The sequence below is a fragment of the Oncorhynchus clarkii genome, chromosome 1 (assembly GCF_045791955.1).
Source record: "Oncorhynchus clarkii lewisi isolate Uvic-CL-2024 chromosome 1, UVic_Ocla_1.0, whole genome shotgun sequence".
NCBI classification, from domain to species: domain Eukaryota; kingdom Metazoa; phylum Chordata; class Actinopteri; order Salmoniformes; family Salmonidae; genus Oncorhynchus; species Oncorhynchus clarkii.
In genome coordinates, this window is record NC_092147.1 from 3012707 (window position 1) to 3035403 (window position 22697).

The following is a 22697-nucleotide window of genomic DNA, read 5'->3' on the forward strand; positions in this document are numbered from 1 at the left end:
CTCTCCCTCCCCTGCATCATCAACACATTTAACTCTCTCTCCCCTGCATCATCAAAACATTTAACTCTCCCTCCCCTGCATCATCAAAACATTTAATTCTCCCTCCCCTGCATCATCAAAACATTTAACTATCCCTCCCTTGCATCATCAACACATTTAACTCTCCCTCCCATGCAGCATCAAAACATTTAACTATCCCTCCCTTGCAGCATCAAAACATTTAACTCTCCCTCCCCTGCATCATCAAAACATTTAACTCTCCCTCCCTTGCATCATCAAAACATTTAACTCTCCCTCCCTTGCATCATCAAAACATTGTCTTCTTTTCCAGTAAGCAAATTCCGTTTTCAGCCTAAGACTGATACAACAGGATAACCAACCAAGCTTTGGAATCAGTTCAATCGTAACAAAGACCATTTCATGAACTGTATCCCAAAATACACCCTATTCCTTATTTAGTGCATTACACAGGGCTCTTGTCAAAAGTAGTGGACTATTTACGGAAGAAGGTGACATTTGGTACACTTTAAGTTTGAGTAATTTAGCAGACGCTCTTATCCAGAGCGACATACATTTTCATATATATTTTTTTCCCCATACTGGTCCCCAGTGGGAATCGAACCCACAACCCTGGCATCGGGGCGACAGGTAGCCTAATGGTTAGAGCGTTAGACTTGTAACCGAAAGGATCAAATCCCTGAGCTGACAAGGTAAAAATCTGTTGTTCTGCCCCTGAACAAGGCAGTTAACCCACTGTTCCTAGACCAGTTAACCCATTGTTCCTAGACCAGTTAACCCACTGTTCCTAGACCAGTTAACCCACTGTTCCTAGACCAGTTAACCCTACTGTTCCTAGGCCAGTTAACCCCACTGTTCCTAGGCCAGTTAACCCACTGTTCCTAGACCAGTTAACCCACTGTTCCTAGACCAGTTAACCCACTGTTCCTAGACCAGTTAACCCACTGTTCCTAGACCAGTTAACCCACTGTTCCTAGACCAGTTAACCCACTGTTCCTAGACCAGTTAACCCACTGTTCCTAGACCAGTTAACCCACTGTTCCTAGACCAGTTAACCCACTGTTCCTAGACCAGTTAACCCACTGTTCCTAGACCAATTAACCCACTGTTCCTAGACCAATTAACCCACTGTTCCTAGACCAGTTAACCCACTGTTCCTAGACCAATTAACCCACTGTTCCTAGACCAGTTAACCCACTGTTCCTAGACCAATTAACCCACTGTTCCTAGACCAGTTAACCCACTGTCCCTAGACCAGTTAACCCACTGTTCCTAGGCCGTCATTGAAAATAATAATTTGTTCTTAACTGACTTGCCAAGTTAAATGAAGGTAAAATAAAAAATAAAAACATTGCAAGCACCATGCCATACCAACTGAGCTACACAGGAGTACCCTGGCTACGTACTCTGGGTAATAATTGCATGAGAGATATGATGATGAAGTTGAGGATATGGAGGAGCAGTGAGCTAACGGGGATGCAGATAAAGGAGTTGACAGTATGTTTAACACATATCTAGATCCAGACAGATATAAATGGTGCTGGAGGGGATGGCTGTCGTTTTACTGGCTCCTAACCAACTGTGCTATTTGGTTTTTCCACATTGTTTGTAACTTATTTTGTACATAATGTTGCTGCTACAGTCTCTTATGACCGAAAAGAGCTTCTGGACATCAGAACAGCGATTACTCACCTCGAACTAGACAGAGATATTTTCTTTAATGAGTCCGACGTGAAGGATTTACTTCAGACCAAGGACAAGGCCCAAATCCCCATCATTCGCGTAGAGAACAAATGGAAATACAGGGGGCTGAGATTCAGGTGCCTTGTGAGAATTCGTCGGCGAGTGGGTAACCCTCCTCAACCAATATCTATTAGCCAACCTGCAATCACTGGAGAATAAACTGGATGATCTCCGTTAGAGTCATATCCTACCAACGGGACATTAAAAACTGTAATATCTTATGTTTCACCGAGTTGTGGCTGAACTACAACACGTATAATATACAGCTTGTCGGTGCGTCGGCAGAACAGACGTCCGGTAAGACGAGGGGCGGTGGTCTGTGTCTATTTATAAATCACAGCTGGTGCGCGATGTCTAACATTAAGGTCGTCTCGAGGTATTGCTCGCCTGAGGTAGAGTACCTCATGATAAGCTGTAGACCACACTACCTACCAAGAGAGTTCTCATCTATATTATTCGTAACCATCTATTTACCACCACAGACTGATGCTGGCACTAAGACCGCACTCAACCACCTGTATAAGGCCACTCAACCACCTGTATAAGATAAGGCCACTCAATGAGCTGTGTAAGGCCACTCAACCACCTGTGTAAGGCCACCCAATGAGCTGTGTAAGGCCACTCAACGAGCTGTATAAGGCCACTCAACGAGCTGTGTCTGTCTCTCTGTCCGTCTCTCCCTCTGTCCGTCCGTCTCTCCATCCCCCTCTCTGTCTGTCCTTCTCTCCGTCCCCCTCTCCGTCCCCCCGTCTCTCCGTCCGTCTCTCCCTCTGTCCCCCCCTCTCTCCGTCCGTCTCTCCCTCTGTCCCCCCGTCCCCCCCTCGGTCCGTCCGTCTCTCCCTCTCTCCGTCCGTCTCTCTGTCCCCCCCTCTGTCCTTCCGTCTCTCCAGCCCCCCGTCTCGCCTTCCCCCTCCCTGTCTGTCCGTCTCTCTGTCCGTCCGTCCGTCTCTCCGTCTCCCCCCCTGTCCGTCCATCTCTCCGTCCCCCTCTGTCTGTTCTTCTCTCCGTCCGTCCGTCCCCCGTCTCTCCGTCCGTCTCTCCCTCTATCCCCCCCTCTCTCCGTCCGTCTCTCCCTCTGTCCCCCCGTCCCCCCCTCGGTCCGTCCGTCTCTCCCTCTCTCCGTCCGTCTCTCTGTCCCCCCCTCTGTCCTTCCGTCTCTCCATCCCCCCGTCTCGCCTTCCCCCTCCCTGTCTGTCCGTCTCTCTGTCCGTCCGTCCGTCTCTCCGTCCCCCCCTGTCCGTCCGTCTCTCCGTCCCCCTCTGTCTGTTCTTCTATCCGTCCGTCTCTCCGTCTGTCCGTCTCTCCGTCCGTCCGTCTCTCCCTCTGTCCCCCCCTCTCTCCTTCCGTCTCTCCCTCTGTCCCCCCCTCTCTCCGTCCGTCTCTCCCTCTGTCCCCCCCTCTCTCTGTCCGTCTTGAAGCTGGCTCTGTACTGTGGGACTTCAGGGTGGTTTATTTCAAACTGAATGTAATGCAGGGAGAGTCTGGCCCTCCCCTACTGAGGAGCTTCACGCTGCACTACATTGTATTCATCACATTAGTTTTCCTTGGCTTGGTGTCCCCTGAGCCAGCATTAAAAGGTTTGGATGAAAGGACGACTACATTCATTTGTGCCACTAATCAGTTACACTGGAGGCCGTGGAACACAGAGAGCCCGGCGAACACAGAGAGCCAAGGTGAACACAGAGAGACAATGCGAACACAGAGAGCCAAGGTGAACAGAGAGACAATGCGAACACAGAGAGCCAAGGCGAACACAGAGAGCCAAGGCGAACACAGAGAGCCAAGGTGAACACAGAGAGCCCGGCGAACAGAGAGAGCCAAGGTGAACACAGAGAGCCCGGCGAACACAGAGAGCCAAGGTGAACACAGAGAGACAATGCGAACACAGAGAGCCAAGGTGAACACAGAGAGCCCAGGTGAACACAGAGAGCCCAGGTGAACACAGAGAGCCCAGGTGAACACAGAGAGCCAATGGTGAACACAGAGAGCCAAGGGTGAACACAGAGAGCCCTGTGAACACAGAGAGCCCTGTGAACACAGAGAGCCAATGGTGAACACAGAGAGCCAAGGTGAACACAGAGAGCCAAGGTGAACACAGAGAGCCAAGGTGAACACAGAGAGCCTTGCGAACACAGAGAGCCAAGGTGAACACAGAGAACCTTGCGAACACAGAGAGCCCTGTGAACACAGAGAGCCCTGTGAACACAGAGAGCCTTGCGAACACAGTGACGTCGCTGCTCTACAATGCACACACTCTCTGCCCTCCCTGGCCTGCACTGTAAAATATCTCTCTCTCTCTGCCTCCCTCCCCCTCTCTCTCCCTCCTGTAAAATATATCTCTCTCTCTCTGCCTCCCTCCCTCTCTCTCTCCCTCTCCCTCCATTCATCCTCTTTTTGTGGGTCTGGTAACAACTAATTTCATTCATAACTGCCAGCTTGAACCAGTGCTTATACCTTCCAGGTTAAATTATTCATAGCATTCTTCTGAATACATTAGGATGATGTGGGGAAAACTAACTTTACATTAGGATGATGTGGGGAAAACTAACTTTACATTAGGATGATGTGGGGAAAACTAACTTTACATTAGGATGATGTGGGGAAAACTAACTTTATATTAGGATGATGTGGCTGTGGGGAAAACTAACTTTACATTAGGATGATGTGGGGAAAACAAACTTTACATTAGGATGATGTGGCTGTGGGGAAAACTAACTTTACATTAGGATGATGTGGCTGTGGGGAAAACTAACTTTAAATTAGGATGATGTGGGGAAAACTAACTTTACATTAGGATGATGTGGCTGTGGGGAAAACTAACTTTAAATTAGGATGATGTGGGGAAAACTAACTTTACATTAGGATGATGTTGGGAAAACTAACTTTACATTAGGATGATGTGGCTGTGGGGAAAACTAACTTTACATTAGGATGATGTGGCTGTGGGGAAAACTAACTTTACATTAGGATGATGTGGGGAAAACAAACTTTACATTAGGATGATGTGGCTGTGGGGAAAACTAACTTTACATTAGGATGATGTGGCTGTGGGGAAAACTAACTTTAAATTAGGATGATGTGGGGAAAACTAACTTTACATTAGGATGATGTGGCTGTGGGGAAAACTAACTTTAAATTAGGATGATGTGGGGAAAACTAACTTTACATTAGGATGATGTTGGGAAAACTAACTTTACATTAGGATGATGTGGCTGTGGGGAAAACTAACTTTACATTAGGATGATGTGGCTGTAGGGAAAACTAACTTTACATTAGGATGATGTGGCTGTGGGGAAAACTAACTTTACATTAGGATGATGTGGCTGTAGGGAAAACTAACTTTACATTAGGATGATGTGGCTGTAGGGAAAACTAACTTTACATTAGGATGATGTGGCTGTAGGGAAAACTAACTTTACATTAGGTTGATGTGGCTGTAGGGAAAACTAACTTTACATTAGGATGATGTGGGGAAAACTAACTTTACATTAGGATGATGTGGCTGTAGGGAAAACTAACTTTACATTAGGATGATGTGGCTGTGGGGAAAACTAACTTTACATTAGGATGATGTGGCTGTAGGGAAAACTAACTTTACATTAGGATGATGTGGCTGTAGGGAAAACTAACTTTACATTAGGATGATGTGGGGAAAACTAACTTTACATTAGGATGATGTGGCTGTAGGGAAAACTAACTTTACATTAGGATGATGTGGCTGTGGGGAAAACTAACTTGACATTGGGATGATGTGGCTGTGGGGAAAACTAACTTTACATTAGGATGATGTTGGGAAAACTAACTTTACATTAGGATGATGTTGGGAAAACTAACTTTACATTAGGATGATGTGGCTGTGGGGAAAACTAACTTTACATTAGGATGATGTGGCTGTGGGGGAAAACTAACTTTACATTAGGATGATGTGGGGAAAACTAACTTTACATTAGGATGATGTGGCTGTGGGGAAAACTAACTTTAAATTAGGATGATGTGGGGAAAACTAACTTTACATTAGGATGATGTTGGGAAAACTAACTTTACATTAGGATGATGTGGCTGTGGGGAAAACTAACTTTACATTAGGATGATGTGGCTGTAGGGAAAACTAACTTTACATTAGGATGATGTGGCTGTGGGGAAAACTAACTTTACATTAGGATGATGTGGCTGTAGGGAAAACTAACTTTACATTAGGATGATGTGGGGAAAACTAACTTTACATTAGGATGATGTGGCTGTAGGGAAAACTAACTTTACATTAGGATGATGTGGCTGTAGGGAAAACTAACTTTACATTAGAATGATGTGGCTGTGGGGAAAACTAACTTTACATTAGGATGATGTGGCTGTAGGGAAAACTAACTTTACATTAGGATGATGTGGCTGTAGGGAAAACTAACTTTACATTAGGATGATGTGGGGAAAACTAACTTTACATTAGGATGATGTGGCTGTAGGGAAAACTAACTTTACATTAGGATGATGTGGGGAAAACTAACTTTACATTAGGATGATGTGGCTGTAGGGAAAACTAACTTTACATTAGGATGATGTGGCTGTAGGGAAAACTAACTTTACATTAGGATGATGTGGCTGTGGGAAAAACTAACTTTACATTAGGATGATGTGGCTGTGGGGAAAACTAACTTTACATTAGGATGATGTGGCTGTGGGGAAAACTAACTTTACATTAGGATGATGTGGCTGTGGGGAAAACTAACTTGACATTGGGATGATGTGGCTGTGGGGAAAACTAACTTTACATTAGGATGATGTTGGGAAAACTACCTTTACATTAGGATGATGTTGGGAAAACTAACTTTACATTAGGATGATGTGGCTGTGGGGAAAACTAACTTTACATTAGGATGATGTGGCTGTGGGGAAAACTAACTTTACATTAGGATGATGTGGCTGTAAGGAAGGAACTAAATAGGGCCCTGGTCAACAGAAGTGAACTACATAGGGCCCTGGTCAACAGTAGTGAACTAGATAGGGCCCTGGTCAACAGTAGTGAACTATGGAAGGAACACTTTTACTCTCTTTTCAACTGCTCTTCTCTGTCTGTTTGTAATGTCCTTATTCCTGAGTTACTGTTAAAGAACGGCTCTTCTCTCTGTCTGTTTATAATGTCCTTATTCCTGAGTTACCAGTGTCGTGGCAGAATCACAATTCTTTAGGTAACATTGATAAATAAGATGTTTTATCAATTTTCATAAGTATGCTTATGTGGGAAAGTTACTTGGCCCCAGAGAGGGGAGAGGTCCGGCTTGTCTTCTTATGGGAATGTGTCTGTAACTATTACATATCCCCTCTGAGGTTGCCCTTATCTTGATCTAGTATATGACCGAAGAGGCTCACTGTCTCTGTGATCTTGTCCAGGAGGAGGTGTATTTGAGATGGGGGTATCTAGAACTGACAATTGATATATGCCATTGGATGAGGTAATGTTTTGGTACTATGTTGTACCAAGAACGAGAAGTAGAACTGCGTTTTAGGAGAGCAAAATGAATGCTAATTTATAGCTAATGCTATCTAGCTATGGGATACTCCTCTTTCAAGTAAAAGGCCCTTTGTAATGTTCCTAAGATCTGTTATTCGTCATGTGAGTTGAGATGGGTGTGTCTTGGCTATACATTATACTAAGAAGTGTTTTGTAAGGACTCTCAGAGAATTCATTTATAGACACTGAATTGATCTGAGAGACACAGGGCTATGGTTAAGCTCATATATCATTAAAAGATGACGTTTATGGATAACTCTGACTGGTGTGTGGTTTGCTCTCTCAATGTTTAGTAATACAGGAAATTACCACGACAACGTTAAAGAACTAGCGGTCGGTCATCTGTAGTTCCACTTCCCCAAAACAAAGAGTAGATTGATTGTTCGGCAGGACATATGCAAAAATGCTGTGCTGATAGTGAATTTGCAACTCTAGTACAAATTGAAGGTGACGTTGTTTAACAGCCATTTACCAAACATATACAGAGATTACTAGTAGAGATTACAATTACTAGTACAGACAATTACAGATTTTAATATCTGACGCTTGTAGGACAGTGCATTGCTGCAATTAGTTGGGAAAATGCCTATAGACGATTGTTGAAGAGGAGGGAAAGGAGGACGAGGAGGAGGAGGAAGAGGAAGAGGAGAGGAAGTGATGGAGACGAAGGGGTTACTCACGTGAGAAGAGACCGCTGGGGGAAGCTGAAGTTGCCGTGGGTGATGCGGTCCACAAAGTTGAGAGGGATTCTCTGTATGTTTTCACAGTTGAGCATGACGAAGTCGTACTTACAGATCAGCAGAGAGCTGTCTGTGATCAGCACCACACGCTCTCTCTCGTTGTTCCAATGGTCAACCCTGAAGACGGGACGGAAGTTACGATGAGAACACATTCTCTTTCACAACAAACACCTGACAGAGAGGCGGGGATCTGACAGAGAAGTGGAGACCTGACAGAGAGGTGGGGACCCGACAGAGAGGTGGGGACCCGACAGAGGTGGGGACCTGTGAGCAAAAAATGGTTGTTACAGTGGATAGCTTGAGGTGAATGGTTGTTCTGTTGGGCTGTCCCCGGCAAAAAAAAAATCTTAGTCGACCGATTGGTCGAAATGTTTCAATGTGTATTTTTCCATATATAGACACACCCTGTGTCTTAATAAAATCAACTATATGCATTGAGCTTGTCTGACGGTTTAAGCTTACTGTTTGATGAAATAATACACAAATGACTCAAGAGGGAGCCAGAGATCTACATCACCAGAAGAAAAAAACAAATGTAACCTGATCCAACCATTCTCCTCCTGCTCCTTTAACTGTCTGAAGCTTGTCTTCAGAAAACTTGCAACATTGTATCAAATATTCTGGGCCCTCAGAGCTTCCTGCTCCAGTGAGATCAGGACAGACACAGCTGTAGACTATTTGATCAAGGGATAAGAAGCAGTGGTCGACTTGAGCAGGAGTTCACCGGAGCGGAGTAGACGCACCTCAAATTCTCCTGTTCCTCTTATCGAATATTAGCTTTTTTGTGGAGCTCCTGAACCTACTGAGTACTGAAACCTATTTCAGTTCAAGTCCAGCACTGATAAGAAGCAGTGGTTGACTTGGGCAGGAGTTCACCAGAGCTCAGTACCGGCACGTCAAACTGCTTGAGCTCCTGTTCCTCTCATAGAATATCAGCTCAAGAGTATTGTGGAGCTCCTAACACCTAACTATAAACAGTACCAGCACCTATTTCAGTTCAAGTCCAGCACTGATAAGAAGCAGTGGTTGACTTGGGCAGGAGTTCACCAGAGCTCAGTACCGGCACGTCAAACTGCTCATAGAATATCAGCTCAAGAGTATTGTGGAGCTCCTAACACCTAACTATAAACAGTACCAGCACCTAAGTCAAGCACGGATAAGAAGTAATCATGGTAGGCCTATTATTATGACGTTTCCACTGGATCAGAGCATGACATTGTTTTCTTTCACTCTGAGTGGTTATCGAAAGGTGAGAGAGCTAGAAAGATGTTTCATATAGATTGAGGAACTATTTGTAATTCTCAATTGATTCTAAAAACAGACTTTGTTGACTTTACTTTTGAGGTGAAGAAAACTTTATTTTGAGAAGCTCCACAGTGGTGGTGCATTAAGCCAATCAGAAACACTAATCAGATCCACCAATTGGGACCATTTTTTATGCTTTTGCGTGCAATGCAATGCAATGCAACTTGGGCCTTACAAGGCCTCCTTCTAAGCGTAATCAGGTGGGCGTCCTTACTCAAGCATAGGTTGTGTGCTCTGCAAACAATGTGTCCAGTCCGACAACGAGAGCGGTAAAAGACTGGAATAATAATAGATGTAATATATAAACAGAAACCAAACAAACATTATATCATTAATCTTGTTTCTCATGGTCTGAGAGTCTTTAGGTGCCTTTTGGCAAACTACAAGCAGGCTGTCATGTGCTTTCTACTAAGGAGTGGCTTCCATCTGGCCACTCTACCATAAAGACCTGATTGGTGGAGTGCTGCAGAGATGGTTGTCCTTCTGGAAGGTTCTCCCATCTCCACAGAGGAACTCTAGAGCTCTGTCAGAGTGACTATCAGGTTCTTGGTCACCTCCCTGAGCAAGGCCTTTCTCCTCTGATTGCTTGGGGTGGACTGTTCTTAGTTTGGGAAGAACCCCAAGCCCAGGGCCCCCCCACTTCCACCCCGCTACCACGAAAAGACTTCCACCATGCTACCACGAAAAGACTTCCACCCTGCTACCACGAAAAGACTTACACCCTATCCACAACAGCCTCTATGACCAGGTCCACCCTGGACTAGAACAGCCTCTATGACCAGGTCCACCCTGGACTAGAACAGCCTCTATGACCAGGTCCACCACTCCACCCTGGACTAGAACAGCCTCTATGACCAGGTCCACCCTGGACTAGAACAGCCTCTATGACCAGGTCCACCACTCCACCCTGGACTAGAACAGCCTCTATGACCAGGTCCACCTCTACAAGGCAGCCCACCTTTATGACCAGGTCCATCTCTACAAGGCAGCCCACCTTTCTGACCAGGTCCACCTCTACAAGGCAGCCCACCTTTATGACCAGGTCCACCTCTACAAGGCAACCCACCTTTATGACCAGGTCCACCTCTACAAGGCAACCCACCTTTATGACCAGGTCCACCTCTACAAGGCAGCCCACCTTTATGACCAGGTCCACCTCTACAAGGCAGCCCACCTTTATGACCAGGTCCACCTCTACAAGGCAGCCCACCTTTATGACCAGGTCCACCTCTACAAGGCAGCAGAGCCCACCTTCGCCAGGACCTTAAAGGACATCGCCTCAACATGAAAGCTTAACATGAAAGCTCTGCTCACACTTACTGGTCTGAGGCCAAACCACGACCAACAACATTGGACACTTTATGGAACACAAAGCCTTCACTATACCATCCTGGAATATTCAAGGCCTGAGGTCATCTGCCTTTGGCCTAAAGAGCAGGAACCCGGACTTCACCAAAGAAATCGGTAATACAGACATTGTCATACTGCAAGAAACCTGGTATAGAGGAGACGGACCCACTGGTTGCCCTCTAGGTTACAGAGAGCTGGTAGTCCCATCCACCACACTACCAGGTGGGTGGTATAGAGGAGACGGACCCACTGGTTGCCCTCTAGGTTACAGAGAGCTGGTAGTCCCATCCACCACACTACCAGGTGTGTGGTATAGAGGAGACAGACCCACTGGTTGCCCTCTTAGGTTACAGAGAGCTGGTAGTCCCATCCACCAAACTACCAGGTGTGAAACAGGGAAGGGACTCAAGGGGTATGCTAATTTGGTATAGAGCAGACCTAACTCACTCCATTAAATTAATCAAAACAGGAACATTTGACATTTGTCTAGAAATTCTAAAGGAAAGGATCTCAACAGAGAACAATGTCCTCCTGTGTGCTACCTATATCCCCCCACTAGAATCCCCATCCTTTAACGAAGACAGCTTCTCCATCCTGGAGGGGGAGATCAATCATTTCCAGGCCCAGGGACATGTACTAGCCCCCTTCATTCTTCAACTATTTGCACACTGTACATAGCCAATACTATAACATTTGAAATGTCTATATTATTTTACAATTTTTGTGAGTGTAATGTTTACTGATTATTTCCCTTTATGGTCCATATGCTTTGTAAACATATGTTTCCCATGCAAATAAAGCCGGTTGAATTTAACAGAGAGATAAAGAGAGATGAGAGAGAAAGCAGAAACAGATGCAGAGAGAAGAGAAACAGAGAAAGAAAGAAGAGAGAGAGTGATAAAGAAAGAGAGATAAAGAGATAAAAGACAGAGATAATGAAATATAAGAGAAAGATAAGAGAGATAAAAAGACAAAGAGATTATTTTTATTTAACTAGGCATGTCAATTAATAAGAACAAATTCTTATTTTCAATGACGGACGAACCCAGACAACGCTGGGCCAATTCTGCTCCACCCTATGGTACTCCCAATCACGGCCGGATGTGATACTGGATTCGAACCAGGGTTGGAGTGACGTCTCTTGCACTGAGATGCAGTGCCTTAGACCGCTGCGCCACACGGGAGCAAGACAAAGAGAGAGACATAAAAAGAGATCGACAAAGATAAAGAGATAGAAAATGAATAAATAATATGAGCAGAGAGAGAGCACACATCCCTTCTTCCTCCTGAAGGCCTACCTCTAAGTCTAACAAGGAGAAATGTTTTCTTAGTCATTTATGTCAGGACACACACACACACACACGTCCCTCGCTACATGCACACAAGTTATTCACGGTGGCATGGATTCTCTGTCTCTCTCAGTCTCTCTTATTCTCCCTCCCTCCTCGGTGAGCTGGGAACACTCCCCGGTGAGCTGGAAACACTCCCCGGTGAGCTGGAAACACTCCCCGGTGAGCTGGAAACACTCCCCGGTGAGCTGGAAACACTCCCCGGTGAGCTGGGAACACTCCTCCGTGAGCTGGGAACACTCCTCCGTGAGCTGGGAACACTCCTCCGTGAGCTGGGAACACTCCTCCGTGAGCTGGGAACACTCCTCCGTGAGCTGGGAACACTCCTCCGTGAGCTGGGAACACTCCTCGGTGAGCTGGGAACACTCCCCGGTGAGCTGGGAACACTCCTCCGTGAGCTGGGAACACTCCTCCGTGAGCTGGGAACACTCCTCCGTGAGCTGGGAACACTCCTCGGTGAGCTGGGAACACTCCCCGGTGAGCTGGGAACACTCCCCGGTGAGCTGGGAACACTCCGTTCCTGTGTGTTTGCAGTGGGTCTTCTACTGCTGCTGCACATAAACCCTCAGGAAGATATTACTGCTGCAACCACTTCCACCACACTGCTACTTAGTTAGTTATCTAGTTAGCTAGTTCGTGAGTTAGCTAGATAGTTGGCTAGTTGTTTCTAGCTAGCTAGTTGGCTAGTTGCCTAGCTAGTTGTCTAGTTGGCTAGTTGCCTAGCTAGTTGTCTAGTTGGCTAGTTGCCTAGCTAGTTGTCAAGTTGGCTAGTTGCCTAGCTAGTTGTCTAGTTGGCTAGTTGCCTAGCTAGTTGTCTAGTTGGCTAGTTAGTTAGTTAGCGATGGGGGAAAAATCAATACAGTTTAATATCACAATATTATTTTGGGGCGATATCAATATTTGACTCAAAGTATCAATTTGTAAAAAAAAATATATATATATATATATATATATATATATATATATATATATATATATATATATATATATATATATATATATATATATATATACACATGTACACGGAGCTGAGTAAACAAAACATTAGGAACACCTTCTCTTTCCATGACATAGACTGACCAGGTGAATGCAGGTGAAAAGGTATGACTGCTTATTGATGTGCCTTTGAACAGGGTATGGTAGTAGGTGGATCACATGACACCTTGTAGAGTCCATGCCCTGACGAATTGAGGCTGTTCTGAGGGCAAAGGGGGGGGGGGGGGGGGGGGGGGTGCAACTCATTATTAGGAAGGTGTTGTTAATGTTTGGTATACTCAAGTGTGTGTACACTATATACAGTGGGGCAAAAAAGTATTTAGTCAGCCACCAATTGTGCAAGTTCTCCCACTTAAAAAGATGAGAGAGGCCTGTAACTTTCATCATAGGTACACTTCAACTATGACAGAGAAAATGAGGGGGGAAAAAAAATCCAGAAAATCACATTGTAGGATTTTTAATGAATTTATTTGCAAATTATGGTGGAAAATAAGTATTTTATAATTTTTTTGTATATACGTAAAAGTATGTGGACAACCCTTCAAATGAGTGCATTTGGTAATTTCAGCCACATCATTTGCAGACAGGTGAATAAAATCAAGCACGCAGCCATGCAATCTCCATAGACAAACATTGGCAGGAGAATGGTCTTATGAAGAGCTCAGTGGCTTTATTTTTATTTTGTGGTATCCAATTGGTAGTTACAGTCTTGTTTGTGGGGGAAAAATTAGCGATAGTCCCATCTTTGAAGAATCCCTGTGCTATAAACCCCCCTGTGCACTACAGTAGCTACTTGAGACGGATGAAAACTCGTAAGCTGCAGGTCACCTTGTACGACATCTTCAACAGAAAAGGCCGTAAACCTTACGGGAAACTCATAAATGCCATTAAGTACAGTTGTATCTAACGAACACTTTCCTTTGTTACAAAGAAGCTGCGTGATAGGCTCTGACAGATGTTAGTGCTGCTGGGTAAATGTCACCATCTCACTGAAATCACTTCCTGAATGTTCATTTACTGAACATGTTGTAACAATTGACTGAATTGTACTTAGATGGGGAGGAAGATCAGCTGAGAACAATCAGGTACTATATACCAGCTGAGAACGACCAGGTACAATATATCAGCTGAGAACAATCAGGAACTATATACCAGCTGAGAACAATCAGGTACTATATATCAGCTGAGATCGGCCAGTTACGATATATCAGCAGAGAACTACCAGGTACTATAATGATGAGAACGACCAGATACTATATATCAGCTGAGAACGACCAGGTACTTACTATATATCAGCTGAGAACGACCAGGTACTATACATCAGCTTGTGGCGAAATCTGCACGGAGCCTTCACCGTGCACTGCCACTTTAAGAGCGCATGAGCAGTAAGGAAGGAGGAAATAAAGAGAGCTCGTTCAGCTCTTTGGGGAGGGGCTCTTTGGGGAGGAGCTCTTTGGGGAGGAGCTCTTTGGGGAGGAGCTCTTTGGGGAGGAGCTCTTTGGGGAGGGGCTCTTTGGGGAGGAGCTCTTTGGGGAGGAGCTCTTTGGGGAGGAGCTCTTTGGGGAGGAGGAGGGGCTCTTTGGGGAGGGGCTCTTTGGGGAGGGGCTCTTTGGGGAGGAGCTCTTGGGGGAGGGGCTCTTTGGGGAGGGGCTCTTTGGGGAGGAGCTCTTTGGGGAGGAGCTCTTTGGTGGCGCGACAGTTTGATTGTGTGTGCTGTGCTGCAGAAGTTTTGTTTTGTGTTCAGCGTGTGTAGTTTATAGAGTGTTTAACTCAATCATCGGTGTAATCGCTCTAGGTCGTGGTTGTTTTCGTTTTCGTCAAACTCCTTCTTAAGAACATGGTTCCCCGCCTTGCTAGTCAACTTCGAGAACGTGTGCAAAATGTGGATGATCTGGTGCGTCTTGGGACTCAGTTTGAGAAGGACTGGAAGCACCACCTCCAAACTAAAAACCCCGTTCCCTCATCCCAGTATACCAATAACTCTCCTGGGGCTAAACTGTCTCAGATATTTGTACCCAAGATCCAGGACAAAAGACCAGTTATGTGTTGGAGGTGTAAAGTCCAACATCCTCCAGATTCTTGCCCACTCTATGTCCAGCGTCAGGATTCAGGAAAAGGTCAGAAAGGAACCTTCTTTTTCCGGATGGGCTTCTCCGGTTGTCCTGATTCCTAAGAAAGATGGTGGATATCGATTCTGTGTGGACTACAGGAAGCCGAATGCCATAACAGAAAGTGATGCCTACCCTCTACCAAACATAAATGACATACTGGAATCTCTGGCAGGAGCATCCATCTTTAGTAATCTGGATCTGAACAGTGGCTATTGGCAGGTGTCAATGGATCCCGCTAGTCAGGACAAGACTGCCTTTGTCACCCCTGCTGGTTTGTACTCCTTCAAAGAGTGTTTAACTCAATCATCGGTGTAATCGCTCTAGGTCGTGGTTGTTTTCGTTTGGGACTGCGCCCGTTATGGATCGCATGGATTAGTAGCAACATTGTTGCGAAGCTTTAACATACAAACCATCGGACAGTCAGACAGTACACCTGCACGCCTGAAGACCACAGCTAAGATCTCTCTTGTTCTCTTTCTATTTTTCTCTTCCCTCTATCGTTCCAGTGCTTTACCCTGCAACAGACTCTCTATTTTTACAATGCACTTCCTATTGAAGTTCATTAGAGCTGGACTATTATTGCCCTGCCAGAAGTATTTGGACATTTTAGTTAAAAGGGAGGTTGCTTGCAAGTTGTGTATTGTTATGTGAACTGTATTGAGGTGTACTAATGACATGTGGCCGAGAAGACTGGACATTTTTAAGGCCTTTGTTGTGTCGATGAACACCCCCCACATTCATACCCTCTGCACTCATCCACTAGAAAATAATACAGATTATTGCAAATCCTATGTTGATGACTGGGTTCGTTCTTGTATGAAGTTGCTGTTGAATTGCTCTGCCATTATTAGTATTAGTATTATTGTATGAGGTATTCTTGTTGGGGTTACCCCTGTGCTGTGATGTGGGTTTTATATGGTGTGTATTCTCTTTTCTCTCCACTGGCTATCTGGTAAACAGGCTACACTCTAGGCAGTCTCTTCTGCTGATGTGTGTGGGTCTGGTAGTGGTTCTCTCTATTCTACTCTCTTCCTTTCGGCATGGTTAATACCTGCCTGGCGCCCGAGCAAAATCTTTCTTTACCCCTCTCTAATAAATACCGCTACAAGCTGATAATGGCCAGGTACTATAATGCTGAGAACGACCAGGTACTATAATGATGAGAACGACCAGGTACTATATATCAGCTGAGAACGACCAGGTACTATATATCAGCTGAGAATGACCAGGTACTATATCTCAGCTGAGAACGACCAGGTACTATAATGCTGAGAACGACCACGTACTATATATCAGCTGAGAACGACCAGGTACAATATATCAGCTGAGAACGACCAGGTACAATATATCAGCTGAGAACAACCAGGTACTATATATATCAGCTGAGAACGACCAGGTACTATAGATCAGCTGATAACAACCAGATACTATATATCAGCTGATAACAACCAGATACTATATATCAGCTGAGAATGACCAGGTACTATAGATCAGCTGAGAACGACTAGGTACTATAATGATGAGACCGACCAGGTACGATAATGCTGAGAACGACCAGGTACTACAATGCTGAGAACGACCAGGTACTATATATTACCTGAAAACAGCCAGGTACTATAATGCTGAGAACAACCAGGTACTATATATCAGCTGAGAACGACCAGGTACTATATATCAGCTGAGAATGACCAGGTACTATATCTCAGCTGAGAACGACCAGGTACTATAATGCTGAGAACGACCACGTACTATATATCAGCTGAGAACGACCAGGTACAATATATCAGCTGAGAACGACCAGGTACAATATATCAGCTGAGAACAACCAGGTACTATATATATCAGCTGAGAACGACCAGGTACTATAGATCAGCTGATAACAACCAGATACTATATATCAGCTGATAACAACCAGATACTATATATCAGCTGAGAACGACCAGGTACTATAGATCAGCTGAGAACGACCAGGTACTATAATGATGAGACCGACCAGGTACGATAATGCTGAGAACGACCAGGTACTACAATGCTGAGAACGACCAGGTACTATATATTACCTGAAAAAAGCCAGGTACTATAATGCTGAGAACAACCAGGTACTATATATCAGCTGAGAACGAAAAGGTAATATATACAAGCTGATAATGACCAGGTACTATATATCAGCTGAGAACAACCAGGTACTATAATGCTTAGAACGACCAGGTACAATATATCAGCTGACAACAGCAGGTACTGTATATCACCTGAGAACGGCCAGGTACTATATATCAGCTGACAACAGCAGGTACTGTATATCACCTGAGAATGGCCAGGTACTATATACCAGCTGAGAACGGCCAGGTACTATATATATCATCTGAGAACGACCAGGAACAAAATATCAGCTTAGAACAGCCAGGAACTATAATGCTGAGAACAACCAGGTGCTATATATCAGCTGAGAACTACCAGGTACTATATATCAGCTGAGAATGACCAGGTACTATATCTCAGCTGAGAACGACCAGGTACTATAATGCTGAGAATGACCACGTACTATATATCAGCTGAGAACCACCAGGTACTATATATCAGCTGAGAACGACCAGGTACGATAATGCTGAGAAACACCAGGTACTATATATATATCAGCTGAGAACAACCAGGTACTATATATCAGCTGAGAACGATCAGGTACTATATATCAGCTGAGAACGACCAGGTACTATAATGATGAGAACGACCAGATACTATATATCAGCTGAGAACGACCAGATACTATATATCAGCTGAGAATGACCAGATACTATATATCAGCTGAGAACGACCAGATACTATATATCAGCTGAGAACGACCAGATACTATATATCAGCTGATAACAACCAGTTACTATAATATATCAGCTGAGAATGACCAGGTACTGTATATCAGCTGAGAACGACCAGGTACTGTATATCAGCTGAGAACGACCAGGTACTATAATGCTGAGAACGACAAGGTGCCATAATCAATTTACACCAGGCTGAGAACGACCAGGTACTATAATCAATTTAACCCGGGTCAGACGACCAGGTACTATATATCAGCTGAGGACGACGATGTACTATGATGCTGACAAGAACCAGGTACAATATATCAGCTGAGAACAACCAGGTACTATATATATATCAGCTGAGAATGACCAGGTACTGTATATCAGCTGAGAACGACCAGGTACTGTATATCAGCTGAGAACGACCAGGTACTATATTTCAGCGGAGATCGGCCAGTTACGATATATCAGCTGAGAACCACCAGGTAATATATATAAGGAGAGCAACCAGGTACTATAATCTGAGAACGACCAGATCAGCCAGTTACTATAATATATCAGCTGAGAATGACCAGGTACTGTATATCAGCTGAGAACGACCAGGTACTGTATATCAGCTGAGAACGACCAATTTAATGCTGAGAACGACAAGGTGCCATAATCAATTTACACCAGGCTGAGAACGACCAGGTACTATAATCAATTTAAACCCGGGTCAGAACGACCAGGTACTATATATCAGATGAGAACGACGATGTACTATGATGCTGACGAGGACCAGGTACAATATATCAGCTGAGAACAACCAGGTACAATATATCAGCTGAGAACGACCAGGTACAATATATCAGCTGAGAACAACCAGGTACTATATATATCAGCTGAGAACGACCAGGTACTATATATCAGCTGAGAACGACCAGGTACTATATATCAGCTGAGATCAGCCAGTTACTATAATATATCAGCTGAGATCAGCCAGTTACTATAATATATCAGCTGAGAATGACCAGGTACTGTATATCAGCTGAGAACGACCAGATACTACGTATCAGCTGATAACAACCAGTTACTATAATATATCAGCTGAGAATGACCAGGTACAATATATCAGCTGAGAACAACCAGGTACTATATATATATATATCAGCTGAGAACGACCTGGTACTATATATCAGCTGAGAACAACCAGGTACTATATATCAGCTGAGAACGACCAGGTACAATATATCAGCTGAGAACGACCAGGTACAATATATCAGCTGAGAACAACCAGGTACTATATATATCAGCTGAGAACCACCAGGTACTATAATGCTGAGAACAACCAGGTACAATATATCAGCTGAGAACGATCAGGTACTATATATCAGCTGAGAACGACCAGGTACTATAATGATGAGAACGACCAGATACTATATATCAGCTGAGAACGACCAGATACTATATATCAGCTGAGAATGACCAGATACTATATATCAGCTGAGAACGACCAGATACTATATATCAGCTGAGAACGACCAGATACTATATATCAGCTGAGAACGACCAGATACTACATATCAGCTGATAACAACCAGTTACTATAATATATCAGCTGAGAATGACCAGGTACTGTATATCAGCTGAGAACGACCAGGTACTGTATATCAGCTGAGAACGACCAGGTACTATAATGCTGAGAACGACAAGGTGCCATAATCAATTTACACCAGGCTGAGAACGACCAGGTACTATAATCAATTTAACCCGGGTCAGACGACCAGGTACTATATATCAGCTGAGAACGACGATGTACTATGATGCTGACAAGAACCAGGTACAATATATCAGCTGAGAACAACCAGGTACTATATATATATATCAGCTGAGAATGACCAGGTACTGTATATCAGCTGAGAACGACCAGGTACTGTATATCAGCTGAGAACGACCAGGTACTATATTTCAGCGGAGATCGGCCAGTTACGATATATCAGCTGAGAACCACCAGGTACTATATATAAGGAGAGCAACCAGGTACTATAATCTGAGAACGACCAGATCAGCCAGTTACTATAATATATCAGCTGAGAATGACCAGGTACTGTATATCAGCTGAGAACGACCAGGTACTGTATATCAGCTGAGAACGACCAATTTAATGCTGAGAACGACAAGGTGCCATAATCAATTTACACCAGGCTGAGAACGACCAGGTACTATAATCAATTTAAACCCGGGTCAGAACGACCAGGTACTATATATCAGCTGAGAACGACGATGTACTATGATGCTGACAAGGACCAGGTACAATATATCAGCTGAGAACAACCAGGTACAATATATCAGCTGAGAACGACCAGGTACAATATATCAGCTGAGAACGACCAGGTACAATATATCAGCTGAGAACGACCAGGTACAATATATCAGCTGAGAACAACCAGGTACTATATATATCAGCTGAGAACGACCAGGTACTATATATCAGCTGAGAACGACCAGGTACTATATATCAGCTGATAACAACCAGTTACTATAATATATCAGCTGAGATCAGCCAGTTACTATAATATATCAGCTGAGAATGACCAGGTACTGTATATCAGCTGAGAACGACCAGGTACTGTATATCAGCTGAGAACGACCAGGTACTATATTTCAGCTGAGATCGGCCAGTTACGATATATCAGCTGAGAACCACCAGGTACTATATATAAGGAGAGCAACCAGGTACTATAGATCAGCTGATAACAACCAGATACTATATATCAGCTGATAACAACCAGATAATATATATCAGCTGAGAACGACCAGGTACTATAGATCAGCTGAGAACGACCAGGTACTATAATGATGAGACCGACCAGGTACGATAATGCTGAGAACGACCAGGTACTACAATGCTGAGAACGACCAGGTACTATATATCAGCTGAGAACGAAAAGGTAATATATACGAGCTGATAATGACCAGGTACTATATATCAGCTGAGAACAACCAGGTACTATAATGCTTAGAACGACCAGGTACAATATATCAGCTGACAACAGCAGGTACTGTATATCACCTGAGAACGGCCAGGTACTATATATCAGCTGACAACAGCAGGTACTGTAGATCACCTGAGAATGGCCAGGTACTATATACCAGCTGAGAACGGCCAGGTACTATATATATAATCTGAGAACGACCAGGAACAAAATATCAGCTTAGAACAGCCAGGAACTATAATGCTGAGAACAACCAGGTGCTATATATCAGCTGAGAACGACCAGGTACTATATATCAGCTGAGAATGACCAGGTACTATATCTCAGCTGAGAACGACCAGGTACTATAATGCTGAGAACCACCAGGTACTATATATCAGCTGAGAACGACCAGATACTATATATCAGCTGAGAACAACCAGGTACTATAATGCTGAGAACGACCAGGTACGATAATGCTGAGAAACACCAGGTACTATATATATATATCAGCTGAGAACAACCAGGTACTATATATCAGCTGAGAACCACCAGGTACTATAATGCTGAGAACAACCAGGTACAATATATCAGCTGAGAACGATCAGGTACTATATATCAGCTGAGAACGACCAGGTACTATAATGATGAGAACGACCAGATACTATATATCAGCTGAGAATGACCAGATACTATATATCAGCTGAGAATGACCAGATACTATATATCAGCTGAGAACGACCAGATACTATATATCAGCTGAGAACGACCAGATACTATATATCAGCTGAGAACGACCAGATACTACATATCAGCTGATAACAACCAGTTACTATAATATATCAGCTGAGAATGACCAGGTACTGTATATCAGCTGAGAACGACCAGGTACTGTATATCAGCTGAGAACGACCAGGTACTATAATGCTGAGAACGACAAGGTGCCATAATCAATTTACACCAGGCTGAGAACGACCAGGTACTATAATCAATTTAAACCCGGGTCAGACGACCAGGTACTATATATCAGCTGAGAACGACGATGTACTATGATGCTGACAAGAACCAGGTACAATATATCAGCTGAGAACAACCAGGTACTATATATATATCAGCTGAGAATGACCAGGTACTGTATATCAGCTGAGAACGACCAGGTACTGTATATCAGCTGAGAACGACCAATTTAATGCTGAGAACGACAAGGTGCCATAATCAATTTACACCAGGCTGAGAACGACCAGGTACTATAATCAATTTAAACCCGGGTCAGAACGACCAGGTACAATATATCAGCTGAGAACAACCAGGTACTATATATATATATCAGCTGAGAACGACCTGGTACTATATATCAGCTGAGAACAACCAGGTACTATATATCAGCTGAGAACGACCAGGTACAATATATCAGCTGAGAACGACCAGGTACAATATATCAGCTGAGAACAACCAGGTACTATATATATCAGCTGAGAACGACCAGGTACTATATATCAGCTGAGAACGACCAGGTACTATATATCAGCTGAGAACGACCAGGTACTATAGATCAGCTGAGAACGACCAGGTACTATAGATCAGCTGATAACAACCAGATACTATATATCAGCTGAGATCGGCCAGTTACGATATATCAGCTGAGAACCACCAGGTACTATATATAAGGAGAGCAACCAGGTACTATAATGCTGAGAACGACCAGGTACTATAATGCTGAGAACGACAAGGTGCCATAATCAATTTACACCAGGCTGAGAACGACCAGGTACTATAATCAATTTAAACCCGGGTCAGAAGGACCAGGTACAATATATCAGCTGAGAA

The 22697-nt window shown here is 44.1% G+C and overlaps 1 protein-coding gene across 1 annotated transcript in view; it reads right to left on the minus strand.

Moving 5' to 3' along the window:
• Positions 1–13847, minus strand: part of LOC139414213 (tumor protein p63 regulated 1) — a 57673-nt gene extending 43826 nt beyond the window's left edge. The window contains exons 1-3 of the mRNA XM_071162107.1: positions 13836–13847; positions 12057–12493; positions 7948–8124 (exon numbers count right to left, since the gene is read on the minus strand). Of these exons, the coding sequence (XP_071018208.1) occupies positions 7948–8124; positions 12057–12493; positions 13836–13847 (626 nt within the window). The remainder of the gene's footprint in view (positions 1–7947; positions 8125–12056; positions 12494–13835) is intronic.
• Positions 13848–22697: the final 8850 nt, after the last annotated feature.